The sequence below is a fragment of the Pezoporus occidentalis genome, unplaced genomic scaffold, assembly GCF_034315485.1.
Source record: "Pezoporus occidentalis ecotype Australia unplaced genomic scaffold, CSIRO_AGI_Poc_V1 ctg101, whole genome shotgun sequence".
Taxonomy (NCBI): domain Eukaryota; kingdom Metazoa; phylum Chordata; class Aves; order Psittaciformes; family Psittacidae; genus Pezoporus; species Pezoporus occidentalis.
Genome location: NW_026912791.1, coordinates 2,471,397 through 2,488,710, shown reverse-complemented (window position 1 = coordinate 2,488,710; position 17,314 = coordinate 2,471,397). Strand labels below are relative to the sequence as shown.

The window sequence follows — 17,314 nt, the reverse complement described above, 5'->3', positions numbered from 1 at the left end:
CCTCCCTTCTTTCCAGACATATTCTGGCACCCTCTTTCATATTGACATTTTTCTTGGAACAAAACCTGCATCTCAGACCTCTTCACCTTCTTCCACATTATCATCTCCAAACACTTTTTATAAAAATTCTCATATTGTGACTGTACAAACCATTTTAAGATCAAAGAGTTTGCAGTTGCCTGTAAACAAGAAAAATGCTGAAGAGTTACATGAGAAATTGTTTGGTGTTTTCCAGGCTGCATTTTTTCAGTTGAGCTGCTGAGTTTTTCCTTTCAGAATTATGGATAATTGCTTTTTCCACAGCTTCTGCTTTGGTCACATGTAGCGAACGCCTGAGACCTCATGCTCTTCAGAGGATCCTCATTTTATTCTTGGACATGCACTAGGGAACATCAGAAATCATAAGACTGCATCAATAATATTTCAGATAATAGCTGAAAGCATCAGCTCATACACTGATTGCTTTCACTGAACAGTCAATGTATAGAGAACCATCTGAAGAGAAATAAAGCAAAACACAATAAGACAAAACAAACAACACAACTTTTCAACTGGAGAGTGTTTATTAAGAGACAAAGGGGGTGGCTCATCATTAATGTAAATATAAATTGATTCACGAGTGGTGACACTTGGGTTTAGAGAAAATCAGTGCTTCAGTGTGATCCCACTATAAATACTTGTGCTAAGAAAGATGATCAGAAATGGAAATAGGATCCAGTAATGGAGATAGGACACTGGAAATTTGGCACGAAACTTGCAAACATTGAGCCCATGCCAAGCAAACATCTTCACAAAGGAAATCCCCAGTAAATACTCCATTTCCTGAAAAGTGTACAGCATTTCTGCATCCAGAAGTTCCCCTTCTGAATTGCAAATAGAAATGCTTTTAAACAAAAAAAGAAACAAACTTAGTACAAGTAATTTAAGCCTGTATTTAGCACCATAAAGAGTTCTACACAATGACACAATAAGGCATAGTACAGCCTTGCCAATTAGCTGTCCATTTCCAATTTTAAGCACTGAAATAAGTGTTCATAAGGACACGGATGGAAACGAAACTCGAATTAAGACATGGAAAAATATATATTCCATCCTCAACTTCCCAAGAATGCTTCAGAAAAACAAGAAGAGTCAATGCCAATACAGCCATGTGAATACCAAACCAGAGACAAGGGTGCTAACACACAGTTCACAAAGGAATCTACAGCAGAATTAGAAAAGGGACTTGCTCCCCACTTGTATCTTCAGACACTCCCAAGATTACATTGTTTTAATCCAATTTATAGTACTGGTACGTAAGTCAGCATGCAAGCCTTACTCTATGTTCTAGGATTATTTGCACATTTCTTTGTAAAGGATCATCATTCTGCTATGATCTATTATAACACTTGGAGAACAGGGGATTGTCATCTTAGTAGCATTGCCAATATGGGCAAAACTCTGCCATCAATAGCACAAAGCTATTCCCTGCTCAGGTGGCCAAAAGATTTATTGGCACCCTGAAAGCTCTCCACAAATAACATCTGTCTAGTTGTTATTTGTAACATGGCCGTGCTTGGCTAATGCTTGATGGGACCTGGCAGAGATGGGATCATGCAGGCTGTGGCTTAAGGTCCACATTTTTATTTTACAGGATGTACTTCTTAGAAGTGGTCTCACTGTAACAAAGCCATTTAATATCATCTACATCAGTATGACAAGAATGTCTTCAATAAACTGCAGAAAAACCTAGAAGAATCACTTAATCCACATTGTCTTTGCTTAAAAACAAAAGAAGAGACCTCACAGTGAAACCAGTCTGGAAGAAAATATTTTATTTTGGCTTGTGTCTCTCCATGCTTTTTAAAAATTAAGTATGTGATTGAACTGGCATCACAGGGGGGAACAAGGGTTGGGAGTCTGTCAGCTTTTTGTATGAAATGAGAACTACAGATAAAGCCTGAGGTTAAAATACTAACATCCCAGGATCACTTTCCAAGGTGCCATCAAAAGAAGTAGGATGACTCCATCTTCTTACAGGTATATAAAGTAACTGCTGAAGTGAGTTTTGTGCACTACGTTGTGTCAATGTTTTAAGAACCTAGATGTTGATATCAGTTCTACAGACCCAAGTCTCACACTCTGGTGTAAAGCTTTGGCACTCTATTGGGCTAGTGCTGCTGTACTACTTCCATATGCAAATGTGTGCTTCTGACAGCATTGATCTGCACTGCAATACAGGCAGCCACTCAAAGTGGCACAGCCTGGGGTATCTGCATGATTCCCTACTGCACAACGAAGATGTGCTCTGGGAGACCTGTAAAGAATTACGAATTTTCAGTTCCTTCACCAGCCATTAATCTATGAGAAGTGTACCAGGGACAGCTAAAGCAAAATTTCTCTCCATTTTAAAGGAAGAACTTAGGAGAGTATTGGTCATGATCTATGCATTTTCCCGATACATTTCTAGGTTTACTGTATTTTCAAAGCTTAACTGACAAACCTAATCAAACCTAGTTACCATCCTGTTGTCATGATCATCAGAAAAAAGAAGAAGCTTTCTTTCAAATACAGCAGCTGATTTCAAGCAAAAGTTTCTCTTTCTCACTAACACTCTCTTAAACAAGTTGCATTGGGCAATCAAAGTCAATCTTCAGAAAGCCACAAATCAGACATCATGCAATGATATCCTGTGTCTTTTTTTAGAGTGCTTCCTCTTTCCTACTTTAAATAAACCGAAAGGGAGCACAGTTTTATTCACAGTATATGAGAAATAGTTCAAATAGCTATTTCCTCAAAATCTTCACTACTTGATAAATGATTGCAAATAAAAATGTAAGAATTCCTGCACACTGAGAAATCATGACTGTTCTTTTTCACTTTTATCATAACTATTCCAAGCTTATATTCAAAACGAAATTTTCAGCATCAAAAAATGCTTAGCTCTTGCAATCCTTGCAAATCCCTTCCTAAACTGGCAGTAGAATAATGGGTTATGAAACACCTTTTCCAGGCCAAGTTGCTACTCATCTCAGATCACAGTTCTTGGAATTTCCTCTCTCATGACTACCATCTTCTCCCTTCTGGCAAAGAGCAAGAAAAATGCAGTAAAATATTTTCTCAAAGGAGTCACTACACATGGCTCTGCTGGAGGGTCCCGTAACAGTCACTGCAGCAGTCTCCAGAGTCTTGGAAATAACGCAGATGAAGCAGGGTGACAGATAAAGTCTAACTTCTTCACCAGCACCACAGTGCTGGCACCACTGAGGTTACTCATCTGTGGCCCACGACCAAAACACAGCAAGTAGCCCCAAGAGCAAACAACTGAAAAGGTCTCAGCACTATTTTCTATGACTACTCCATGATATCAAAAATACTTCACATATCAAAAATGGAGGGAAAAAAGTGTTGCCTTCCAAAGTCAGTGACTTACAATGGCAAAAGAAGACTATGTCTGTGTTAACAATCAGAAATATTAATTACAATCCACCCACATAAGACACACATAAGATCTAAGTAGCACTTACACATTTAAAAAAAATTATTTGTGGTATAATTTTAATATTATCATTATATCTCAACAAGGAAGATCCAGCAGATGAGACATCACTTCTGTATTCTCTAATACCAACTTCTGCAAAAACATCCCACAGAATTCAGTGATTTCTTTGGGATTTTATTAGCTTTTCTTGTCTTTTCCTCTAAACCACTGCACACAAGTTATTGGGTGGATGGGGAAAAAAAACCATGAGAATTTTTTACTCCCACAGTAGTTTCCCACTTCTTCAAAAATAAACATACCATCATGTTTTTACACTTGCTGTAAGTTCCGCTACGTACAATTTTGAGGGGGATGGGGGTTTCCAATTTATATACGCAGTGGTATATACATTGCAGTATCAGTGCTAGCAGGAAGCTGCTCTCTAAAAAAAGGAAGCTGCCTGCCTGCAGCTTTTTGAAGGCACAGCCCAGTTTAACCCCATATGGGCCCACCTACTTTCCTCCAAAGCTGGGCCCATCCAGTCTTTTCAAGTGTGCTATGCAGTTCCAAGAAAGAGAATAATAAAAGTCAGAGTAAGTGTTGATTGCATCCATGCATATGCCTAACTCATAATGCAGTAACTATGTAAGGTCACATCTTTCTAATGCTGAAGGTCAAGAAAAACTTTGCCTGGTAACTGCACATAGATCACATTTAGGCTATGGCATTAAGAGGCTTTCTCTGATTCTCAGGCAAGATGATGTATGTCTTGCTTTAGACTTATTCGTCTCCTTCACAGTAGACAGCAAAAGGAGATATCCTACAATGGGAAGTCAGTACCTTTGACATTAGAGCACTTTACACTTTATTGAAAAAAGAAATATTTACAAGGAAGCTGCATAAACGTATCTGCCTTCCCAGTACCCATATTTACTAATAACACAATCTAAATACAATTGTATTCTCCTATTGTGTCATGTTCTGATGGCATCTGCAGCAGGCCTTGAAAGGCCTGCCAGAAGGTCTTTGAATTATTTATAAGGAAGTCATCATCATTCTCCAAGTCATTGGAGAAGCTCTCCATATTTATGGATTGAAAAAAACAAACCAGAACAGTGTAACAAGCATAACAGAACAAAAATAACCCCAAAGAAAGAAAAAACTTACAAACAACATTTACACTTCAGTTTCAGGCAAAATCCACATCTGTTAGCATGGAAGTGAAGCAGCATTTTTTTATCAACACAGAAAAACATTGTGCCATATGAAAATAAAAGAACAATGTACAACCAACTTAAAAATATGTTTTTCATGTTTCTTCTTTACTTCCTATATTTCCTTCTGTTTGTATAATGAAAATCATAGGAATCAGATTTTGCTTTGAAAACGGTTGCTTTGATCTAAAATAACCCATTAGATTGAGACCATAGGAGTAACAGAAGTTTTTAAAAAGTTGATGTAAACCAAAAGATTGATCAAGCACTAACTGAAAACAAAATTCATTGATGACATTGAATCATTTTGGAAAATTCAGTCTTGAAGGCACAAGTATATGGAGATTTAGTCCTTAATTCCTTATGGCCGTGAAGTCAATATCATTCTCATAACTGACAACGTACTTGATGTAAAATATTATAAAATATTTATAAATGTAGCCACATACCATTCTTTGTACAAATGCGTTAATTTTTAGTCTGATTTTCAAGGGAAATTAGTTTTGTGTGCTTATTCCGCTTGTCTCTCAAGCTCCCCCAGTATTTAATTCCAGTAAGTAATTCAAAATTGAAAAAGGTAGAGGTCCCCCTGCTCAGGGAAGAACAACTCAGATTAGTGCCATCACTGAGAAAAGAGCTTCAGCTGCAACAGACCTGTGTGGCTGGTGCCAGCCAGCACACTCACAGCTCTATTTCATATTCAGGGAGAAAAATAAAGGCAAAACCAGAAGCCTTAAAACTACAAACACCTACACCCAACTCAGTGGTACTAATCACAACTCAAAAGTTCAGCTTAGTAATGCAGCAACAGCCAATTTCCTGCAGAAAAGAAAAAAAAATAAAAAAAAAAGAAAAAAGAAAACCAAGTTCTACTAAAAGTGTATCAGCGTCTGTTTTAAAGTTGGTGTGTAGTGAATTGTCTCTATGTTTATCAGAACTCCGTGTCTTGAAACAGCTCAAACATGGATTCTCTTCAGTCCATTTTATTTTAGATATCAACAGAATGGGCACCAGTTTCTCTATATTTTTTATTTTTATGTCATATTTAAGACAGCTTAGTAGATATTAAACATATATAACAAATGATTTATTCATTATTCTGATTCAAATGATCGTATTATCACTTTCCCTTATGCTGCCATAGTACATCTCAAGAAGAAAGAAAGATTTATTATTCTTCTATCACCATAAATACACCAAGGAATAAAATCCTAAATTTCAGAGCTTTTGTTAAACGGTTTTCAGCATGCAATTAATAACCAGTCAATTCAGCAATGTGAATGTTATTGGTATTTTAATAGATATTGCTTCTTTATGACTATTGCAAAACTGCTGTCACTGGGGGGCTAGGGTGGGTGTTTAACTCTTTCATTTCTTCTCCTATTTCCCTTTTTGTCACCAAGTATTTAAGATTCTACTTTTCCCCCTTGTTTGTAATATAATAATTTGCGCTACTTCTTCCTTCTTATGACCCTCCCTTCCCTAAAACTATGCATATCAAATTTTATTCTGACCCTACAATGCATTTTCAGTGGAAAATAGCAGTGTGCTCTGAATAGTAATCCATTGCAACCTCATTTTAAGGGGAAGGAGGCAAGACATATAACAAAAACCATAGAGTGAAATAGCTGGAATTCCACCCCCTGGGAAAGGCTGGATGGCAGAACCACTGTGCAATGCTGCTGTAAAGAAATGCAAAGTAAGTATTATTTTACTTTATATAATACTTCTTTTTTTATTTGAAAGCACTGGTGTAGGATAATTTATACTTAGAAGTCTATATTGTTCAGAAGTCACACTGGCAGCCTTAGACTTGAATAAGAATTATTTCAGACATTAGAATACTCTAAAGCAGGTGCAGAAAAAGAGAATCTTGGAACTATCTGAAGCCCAACTGTCCACTAGGAAATGCAGGCAAAGGCACTGCACAATGGCAAGTTTATTGTAAAATTCAATATTGTGGATATTTACTTTCAAAACCCTTTAACTGCCTTCACACGCACACCACCCACCACCCTTTCCTTCCATCACTTCAGACACATCTCTGATTAAGGGACTAACTACATGCTCCAGAGTCATCCAATTCTCCACCATCCACTTCTCAAATTTCATCTAAACACATTCCTTGTAAAAGTCAAATCCTTCTTATCCATTACTATTGTTCATCTCAGATACCATGCCCCAGAGTTGTAATTAAATATATTCCACTAACCTCTAGTTACATAGAATATATTCTATTAGCATATAATCATGTTCCTATCCTGTTACCTTTCCTTTTGAAACTATTTCTCCATGTTTTCTCTATGGAAATGCTAGCTCCATTTCATAATGGCTTGTCAATGTATTTTGCAATCAACTTTGTGCTTTATTGATTATTTCCTTTGCCAATTATCCAGTTTCCCTAGTTTCCTTTTTTACATCTTTACTTAAATTTATATACCTTTATACAAAAATCAATATAAAAGAAAAAACACCTCACCACTGACATGCTGTCTTTGTTAACTACAAACTAATATTACCTACATAGAAAATTCCTGATTTGCCTCTGCTTGAAATAATTTTTCACTGTAGATATATATGGAATAGAGATAATTCCTTCTTTCTTATTATTTTATTTATCAGTGATATAAGAATATAATACTATTGGGGAAATTGATTCAGGTTTCCACCAAGAATTAAGTACAAAGAATGGTCAAGTGAAAACTGATTTAAAAAAAAAAAAAATGGAAAAAGAAAACAAAAAACTTTAATTCTAGAGTGCCGGTTCCTGTCAGATTTCCATGGAAAACATTATAAAAAGCTTATAGGTAGCTTTGTAGGATTTTATGTTTTTCCCCAAAAAGAAGATAACTAAATTAAGACATTTCAGAGATGGCACTTTAAAATCATACCAAAAATCCCACAGAACTTTAGAGAAATTTTAGCAGCAATGGTGTAAGAAAGCAGCCAGTCAGAAATACCTGCCCAAAACCTACTTGCTTTTCTATGCAACATCTGTACACTCATCTTAACTAGCATGTCAATTCCCATAACTCTATAAGTAGAGAAAACAGCAAAACAGCCTTGGTTTCACTACAGCTCAAGAAGGAAAGGAGTGGAAGTTCCCAGTCACTACCCAGCAGCCCAGCACATGACACCTACGCAGTGGAAAGCTGAGACTTGAATTTCCTCTCATGTGCTACTTTTCTGTAGTACTTTCAGTTTTTCTGGGGTATAACTGTAATGGAAAACACAGGGCTCACCACAGTCCCCAGCACGCTTTGCCTGCACGTAGATGCGAAAGAGAAGAGCTGAAGCAGCTGTTTGCTGCCGTGGCAGCACAAAGCAAGGACAGACTCCAGTGTGCCAGGTGTCCCAGCTGTGAGACTACATGGTCCTTAAGACATCGGTAAGTTTTATACAATGCTGTGCTCTATACTATATATTTCTATGTGCTCCTGGTGATTTAGGAAGCCTATACACCTCAGAGCAAACTACAGTGAGAGCATCTCTATGCTAAGTATTGCTACTGCAGTGATGGCAGAGTTCAACCACTGAGAGACATCTAGCTGTACATGATTTAGTCAAAGTCATTCAGTACTATGTTACAGAGAAAGCACATTTAAAATGGTAATGCAGTTTATAAACTCACTGGTTCTTGTGTGTACTGTGTCATACCTAATCATATGTAACTAATTGATATCATCCATAAGGAAGATTATGTGGTGATGGCTTTATACAGTGCTGTAGTGGAAAAACAGAATAAGAGGTTGACATTTCACATTATTATGGTACCTGATTTTTCTTTTTTTTTTTCTCCTCGAGTGGAAAACCAGAAAAAACAGAAACATCAACTTAAATGAAGTGAGATGGTTTCAGTATTGTGCAGGCATGTTTAAAGTGATACAGTACACTGAGAAAACCTAAACACAAATTAAAGTTAGCTTTCCAGAGATTCCAAAGCTTGAATTTGCTTTTTGGGGTCAGCGCATCCTAAACTCAGGTTTTAGTCCTCAGGACATCAATAATGAAGTTTCAAAGGCAGTCAAAGATAAGCATTTTGTCTCAAAGATTTCCTTCTCAGTCCCTTTTTTTCCAAGTTAACCAATTAAACAAACTGAAAGCAATAACAACACTGAAATTCCAAGAGTAAGAGGCCATTTGAATTACAATAAAACAGGTCTTCTGCTAGCTTATGCAACATAAAGTATTTTCAGTAACGTCAAAAAAATAGCAGGTTTTTGTATATTACAAATAAAAATAATTAGGAAGTGCGAGTTCTTATTTTCAGACCCATGGGATTTACCATCTTCAGAAAATGTGGTTCAGGAGTGTTTTCAGTGTAACTCCTGCTGGATCAAAACTGGTATCCTGGTACTTTACAGGCGAATGAATGTTTCTGCTGCAGCAAATTAAATCCAATCCTACACTGAGTTTCTTAGTCTGACGAATTTAAGCTTTAAGTGGATTGGTAGGGACCTGATGCACATAAGCCATGCAATCCCTTGAGAAACGATTTTCAAATTAACTAATAAGATATTACACTGCTTACAGCTTATTAGAAAGAAACACTGAGCAGCAATAGCATATAGCTACTATGCCTGGGATCTAAAAGGTGGATTTAGCTGTCATGTCCATAATTTTAATGCATTGGTTATGTAAAGGAGTAAGTGAGAGGAGGGTTTAGTTTCATACTAAGGAAAATAAAAAGGCTCTATGGGATGTAATTGCAGGATTAGTAAAAAGTATAAGGCAGCTTTGCACCACTATTTACATGTCAAGGCAATTTATAGAAATCCTCATATAGAAAACTTCAGTAATTGAAAATGAGATTTAAAAGCAGCTTGCTCTTAAAGAATAAGCAATATAATTTTTCATGTCAAAATGTTATGTGTAGGTAATAAACTGGCAAATTCTCACAAGAGACTTTAAAGGTCATCTCCCCATGGAAAAGGAATAAGATATGACAGCTCCTTGAACAATATTGATAGTTTAGGCAGTAGTACCTGCAAGTTTCCAGATATCCAAATGATAGTCTACATGTTCAAAGGATTTCTATGCATAAGAATATTTTGACAGTATTTACTATTCATCCTGAGATGAAATGCTTTGAGAATAACCTAGCAGAGTTAGCATAGGTAGCATCACAGTACACAGATAACACTTAAGCACACAGAAACTATAAAGACAGACAAGTTGGGCAGAGAAACTACAATATTTAGGATTCAGGACAGAAACTGTCAAATCCAATAATGATATATACAATCCTGAACACAGAAAATGAGGTTATCATAAAAATAATCATTAGCAAAGCGGCCACCTCAAAACTAGAATGGCACAAAAAATTGAGCTTGTGCACCAGAATGCATCAGTAAAGACTACCAAGTTAGCAGCTAAATTTAGGATAAAGAAGCACTAAGGAAGAAAACACAGGACGAAAGAATTAAGTGTCATTGACTGTAGTCTCAGAGATATGTCATGTACTGGTGGAACAAGTGATCTAGCTGTACATGATTGCAAAAAGGGGCCATTCAAAATGAAATATTAAACACTACAGAGAACTGAAGTGAAAGTGCTTTACTTCGAATACTTATAAAGCCACTGACTACTGCCTTCTAATTTGTGAAACCAATTTCATAACTTTCCCACTGAAACAGAAAAAGTTACCTTCTCTTTTAATATATATGACATGTTAGAGGAGCTGAAAATTTAATAAATGCATAAACAGTTCATTTGAAAATGAAGGTTATTAAAAGAAGTATTTGATGTCTGGCATGTAAAGTTTTGACTTTTAGCTGTGATGCTCATGGAGGTAGATTACATTCTGTCACACAGCTATCCTTGCAGAAGTCCTTGCACAGCTATTCTCCTGTCCTAAAGTGATACATATCAACCTTGCTGTCACATACCATTAGGAGAAGAGCTGATAAAATGTACTGGGATCCCAAGATGACATAGCTTCTTTCATCATGTTTGTCACAATATTGATTAGATTAGGTCGGAAGTCCTCCTTTGGCCTCCTACTGACCCATCACATCTCCTGGGAAATTCTACAGAGTAGGAAACAGAATCGAAAATGACTGGAACAATAGAGATGTTCAAGATGGTTATAGCTCATGGGACTAGCACAGATGTGACAAGCGGTGATTTTTACTAACTATGCATTCTAATCCATTAATCCCAAACTTGACAACTAAATATTACATCATCTTCTTCACAGTAGATTTTCACACAGCCTTTGGGAGTTCAATAGCACTAAAATAGCACATCAAATATTTTTATTTCTTTCATTGGATTACATAACAACATGGTCAATGTGCTGCCTAGTTCATTTCACCCACCAAAAATTTAAGGAGTAAATAAAGAGCAGTTAGATTTACTCTCTGTGGAGCTTTATATCAATTGGCTTCTTCAGCATGTCTATTTTTAGATATTACACACATGCAGGATAGCTGATAATACTTTTAATTCAGAGAACTATGCAACTGAGCCATATGGCATTCATCTAATCATAGCAGTCAATAGCTAAAGACCCCCGCACCTGTTCTTGCAATTTCAATAAGCTTTACTTACTGGCATTAAACACTTCTAATATAATACATGCCCTTCATTGATGTAGCCTTTGTATATGACAGATTTGGCAGTTCTGAAGGCACAAAGGACTACTGTGAATTGCAAAATGTATTTTTTGATTTAGACAGGATGGAGGCTAGAGGTTTGGTAGTTTTTTTCCTTTTAAGTATAAGGTCATTTTTTCCCTCTTTCACACATGGGCTATTTTACAAATACCATCAGTAGGCACATCTGAACTACAAGGAGCCTGAGCAATAAGTTCAGTAAACGTCACTCCTTTTCCCTACACCTTTACCTCCCACATATAACACCTACTCCTCTGACAGCACCAAAACTATGGTTTGATTTTTCTTTCTTGCTAGTGTTCCCTCCCCCTCCTTATCTTCACACAGCTTTGCAAAATATGACAGCTAAGCAATTAACATCTTATAAGAAAAATAAATGTTCTTATTTGCAGTAGAGAAATTGTAGTACATCTGTCACAATCAGTAACACCACTCAAGACAAGATGATACACACTATGATAGCCTGGGAACTACAAGCTCACAAGAAACACGAGCTTCCAAATTTGCTTCTTGTATGCTTCAAAGGATAAAGCAACATGAAACAGAACAAGAATTGTGTATTTCATTCCTGTTTAGCATAACAGAGCATTGCATCTAGATCCCTTATTCATTTTATGTTCATCGGAATAGAAAAAATGTATCAAGAGGGGGGGAAAAAAATCTGATATTTTCTTCTACATAAACTGTTATTACCTATATGCACCTATGAAAACACAAGATCCAGGTTGCTACTTTGATCCTTTTCACAACTGCTAAACTTTGTTCAAAATTAAGTCCAAGAAATCCTCTCATACCGTTCTTAAACTGGTCATGCTTCTTTTTCACACAGAAAAAAAAAGTAGAGTTTCTCTTAATATAATCCTAGCTTTTTTAAAAATAGAAACTTTTTGTATATTACTGAAATATTTGACAGGGTAATTAATGTTCCATAGAAAAAGACTTTAATAATGAAGGGGGAGTAAGGAAAGAACAATAATTAATTATGGATTATGCCTTAAATATGTTCTAGGATACTTAAATTGAAAAAGATTCATCTATCTATAGCCATAAAGATTAGTCCAAGCTCCAAAAAATTCAAACAATGTATCTTCAAGCTTTGCAGAACCTCGCCTGGGGGTTACCACTGTGCAGACTTCAATTCGGATTCAGTAACAGCTTTTATATCCAAAAACTATGGTTTGTACCTCGAGAATGTTAAAGAACCAAACATCTTAGGACTGTGTGGGAACAGTGAATTGATTTTTTTATGCATTAAGTGCTGAAAATTTGGGGCGGGGGAGGGGAGGAGGAGTTCAGCCACAACTGGAAGATTTTTCCTTGGAAGGGTACAGGTTGTCTCCATAAGAAGAACATTTAGAAAATCTTTCCCTAAGTTATTAAACAATATTCTCTAATCCTGTTATAGTTATGCCCTTGCTCACTCCATTAAAAAAAATGCAGTACAACAGCTGCACACTTTAGAAAATAAGAAAATCCTGAGCACAGACTGAAAGAAAAAAGTAGCCTTTCCTCGATATCATAATATACGATTAAAACCAATGTAAATATTTTTGCTACACAGAGATATTTTTGTTTTAAACACAGCCATTTATTTTTGCCCTGAACAGAACACACAGATCTCAGAGGACATTTGTCTTGTAACTCTTTATTCATATTGGCATGGGAAATGTCTTTCCTTCTTCTAAGAAAGTCATATGCAGTATGCATCTGTGAAAAAAAACTTCTGACAGCTTTTAATTTACTGTAATGCTTTAATGTCAAAGATTACTGTAGACCATACCTGGCCTTGTCCACTTTTTCATTCCAATCTCTTCATCCTCTTTTCTGCATTCGCTCCTTACACTATTACTTTCCGAGCTCATCTGTGTCTCCTGCTGTTCCCCCAAGCATGTACCTGCTCTCTGCCTTGTTCCCCTTCTCCATACTAACTCAGTCATGTGGCCCAGCTTTCTTCTGAAGCATTCTAAAGTACATTCCTCTCCTGTCAATTGTTGGCCCCTTCATTACCACTTCTGGGTTTGGATAGCAGGACCAGAATTTATTCTTATTCCCTGCTTCCCTTCATCCCCCATCATCTTCTGGCCTAGGTGAGCTAGACTTGCATGCACAAGCCTTTACAATCTTCAGCTCTGCCACCTAGTAGTTTGTAGTGTAGAAAGAAGTAGCATTAGCTGAAGGCTGTAAGTTATTGTACTGTGTAGACTGCAGACTGCAAAAGAAATAGACTTGACATAACCGGTTTTGCTTGATGGTTTCTAATTTCTCTTTCCACTACAAGAACAGAAAACTAAGACATCCTGAATTTTGTTACTTTGCAAACTTCAGGAGGCCACAAAAAGAGGATGGAGCTGCAAAAATCAATGTCATACTTTTGGACTATGCACAGCTTGCTTGTGCTGGGGTGTTTTCCTCTCCCTGGTGACTGTTTCGGTCAGAGAGTCTAAGGTATAAACATGTACCCTGCCCATACTCCCTTCTCACCTAGAGAGAAAGAGCTTGCAAGTCAAGCTTGAAAAGTACTATAGAGCATGTAAAAAGAAGTGTACAAGAACCCACTTGTTTGAAATTGCTGACATTTTGGAGAATGAAAGAAGCTTAAAATCTCCAAATCTCCAGGGCTTCAGCCTTAGAGGCACCAAAAAAAAAAAAAAAAAACTTAAAAAGGAAAGAAATATAAGAAAAACTGCCTATCTCTGTATTTAGAAGTTCATATATTTAAGTCCCTGGAGGAAGTAAATAGGTTAGGAAACTGACAGTGAAAAATAACTGATTGAAAATAAGTCTGATTTTCTGATATAAGTTTTAATTCTGTTTTTAAAATGAGAAACAGATCTTAAAATGAAATAATCTGCAAAGGCAATACCAAATCAATTTAGCCACCAAAGGGCAAGAAGTTAGGAAAATATAGGCTAAGAATAGTCTGGCCGAAGCTTCATTTGCTTTCAGGGACTGGGCATGTTTATCATCAGTGACAGGCATCCTATTACAGTTTTTGCCACCAAGCAATAATGGAAAAGAAAATTACTACTTTTTTTCTTTTTTTCTTTTTTTAATGCAAGTAATAGATTGTCTTACAGCACAGATTAACTGTATGCTAAAACTGGTACTGTAAGTCTCTCAGTAATACACACTCTCAATTTTCAAGAATATACTAAAATAGCCATAAGACATAAAGGATAACATTACGTATCTCATATGCTCATGATGCCTGAGAGGTAAAGCTGAATAACATCTATCACTAGCTTTGATAATGATTTGAAATTAGAAGCATAAGCCTGTACTACCTGTAGAGAAGTAAGATGGGCAAGTTAGGACAACAAAGCAACAGGTGAATATTTTGCTACCCTGAGGTGGGGTACGACTAGACCCCAGTTATCTCTGCAGTGTGTCCCGGACACTGGGAGATGCAAAGACCATGGGCAAATTACAGCAATTTCCAGGTTTCTCTGACTTGAACTATGGGCATCCATACGTGTTTCAGAACCGCAAAAGAGACAGCAGTACTGAATACTTCCCAATTATAGCCAGAATCTAGTTTGGACACATTACATATATTACCTTCTCCCACAACTTTGGACCTTACTTTTGCCACAGAAAAAGTGCTCTGAAAACAGTGTTTGCATATTTAAATGAGAGAAGGAACTGGTATCCCTTACATTTTACATTTCTAAGGTGTCTTAAGGGAGAAGTGAGGATGCACAGTAAACAGCTGAAGTTCAGAGAATGGACTGTAAGCAACTAAAGCTTTGCTTCTCATGAAACTAGTCAGCGTGATTAATGGTTCAGGTATTGAGGTGCGATAGCTTTCCCTGTAGACTGGTGCTATCCAGAAGACAAGAGTCATTGAATGAGAACATTAAATTTGATTTGTGTATTCCAAAGAGATAAATAATAATCTCTTAATTTAGATAGGTCTCTCTATAAAGGCAGCATCTTCCCATTTTGATCAAAATTTCAGCAAGGAAAAGTAAATAAAGAAGTCAGGCTGTCTAAGAGCATGAAAGAAAGGGAGAATCTGCATGAAGGAGTCCTCTCATGTAATTAATAACAACAAATTGATGGGCATTACATCTGCTTAGTGCTTTCCAATATTGTGACTCAGAACTGCACTGTGAAAGCTGTACACTCTGCTAACAGCTCCTCTCTTAAAGACTTTTTTTGTGCTGAAGGAAACTTGTCAATGTATTGAGTAAAGAGGGATTTAGAGATTCAGTTATGGTTGAGCAAAAGATAACATCTCAGAAACTTAGGGGGTTGAAGAGTTCAGCCTAAGTACTTCATACTTTCTCACCATTCAAATCAAGAAACAATCCTCAGACATTTGATGATTGACCTTAATTTTTAGGGAACAGATTCTAGCACGCTACTGACTTGTTAAAGAATACAGGAAAATCCATAAAAATGAAGGTTAAATGCAGAGTACACACATGCATGGATGCAAACCAGCATAAAAACAGTGCTCCAGGAAGAGGTGCCCTTACCAGGCTCTCCCCCTTGCTGGTGGCTGGGTAAAGCTTGTTCTGATGACAGCAAGCTCATATTTCGCCACAAGTTTAGCAATAGTGTCCTTACCATAGTCACTGATTAATGCACTGACCCTTGACTCATTAACCTCAGCAGTAACAAAACGAAACGCAAAGGCTCACAGCCCCAGATTTTAAACTTGTTTAAGGATGGACCTTCCTGTGTGGCAACGGTGGGACTTGCAGAGTTGTCTGTGCGAATAAACACAGGATTTTTTTACCCCCTGCTTAGCCTTTTCTGAAATTTAGTAGCAATCGAAAAGTAAACAGGTAACTGTTCCAATGCAGCCTTAAATAATTCAAAGGATCACATTCTTTGCCTACCTGAAAATCCAGAGCAGCCCATGCAACAGTAAACAAACTTACTCAATTCTAAAATAATAAGAATAGAGAAGATAGATGACAGTAAGATTTAATCTAGTCTCTATTGGGCAGAATTTAAAAGAGCCTGGATGCCTCTCTCAGACAACTTAAATAGGAATGCAAGCTCTAAATAAACTTCTTCCAGGCACAGCTGCAGCGAACAGTTCACAATCTAGCAGAAACTGAAATGTGCCATTTGCTGTGGGCACAGTGGAGTTTTAACCACTGCAAGGAGCTTCAGCTATGCCTAGGAGTTTTGCTCTTCATGGCAAGCCCAACTGGAAAAACCCTGACAAAAAGCAGGTCATTGCACCATAACGGGCTTGAGCATTCCGTGTCCTTGCAGAGGTGGGAAGCCAAGCAAGGCTACAAAATGGAAGTCAAATGTTCACATGACACTGGGGGCTTAGGGAAAAGGAGGAGGCAACTGGTGGAAGGTCAAGGCCATCCATACATTCCTTCTAGCTCCATGATTCACCTAGTGTGTGACCCATCTCAGCTACTTCCACTTCTGCCTTCTTCAGTTTCCCCACATGCTACACAGAGAGGCTAAGGACTGCACTCAGGATACCTGGTTTGCTTCATCTTGCTACCTGGTTTTGGCACAGCTGCATAAAGGGGCCCCAAGGCAGTCCTGCAGGACACATGCACACACAGATCAGTTGGTGATAGGTGTGTTGTGAGAATTAACCTGGAGTTTCAGTGGCTTGTACAAAGTACAAGGGAATACTAGCTACATTTCAAAGCAATGCTAGTGCCAAGCAGTGAGAGAGGAGTTTTATCCTTTAAATGCTTTGCTTTCCTAATTTTTCAAAGGGCAGAGAGTAAAAAGTAATGTTGTGAGGCTGCACATCAGGCTGGGAAGCACTGGGGCATGAGGCTCTGTGGAAGTGTGAGCTCCCCAGGCAGGCCAGAGGAGCACCGCAGCCACCCCAGGAGCCTGGTTATAGGAGTACTGGAGTTCACAGCCGGAGCACAGTGCTGGCAAGCAGCAGCTCCCTTCCCTGATTTGAAATGACAGCAAGGAAAGAACTGGTTGCTAGTATAAAAACAAGCCTGGAGAGCAGAACTGAACACTTCCTCTCTGCTGTGCAGGCTGCTATGAACATGCCAGCAGGCACTACCACTGAACAGCTG

General features: G+C 37.5%; 1 protein-coding gene across 3 annotated transcripts in view; it reads left to right on the top strand.

Moving 5' to 3' along the window:
• The window catches only part of RASGEF1A (RasGEF domain family member 1A), a 165,461-nt gene that overhangs the window by 107,404 nt on the left and 40,743 nt on the right, over positions 1 to 17,314 (top strand). Inside the window, exon 2 of one of the 3 annotated variants that reach the window (XM_062613607.1) lies at positions 6,259 to 6,373. The exons of 1 other annotated variant lie outside the window; for it this stretch is intronic. In XM_062613607.1, the coding sequence (XP_062469591.1) occupies positions 6,332 to 6,373 (42 nt within the window). In that variant the 5' untranslated portion in view covers positions 6,259 to 6,331. Of the gene's footprint in view, positions 1 to 6,258; positions 6,374 to 7,977; positions 8,063 to 17,314 lie in introns of those variants that run through there. One more of the 3 variants, XM_062613623.1, reaches the window with a different exon arrangement.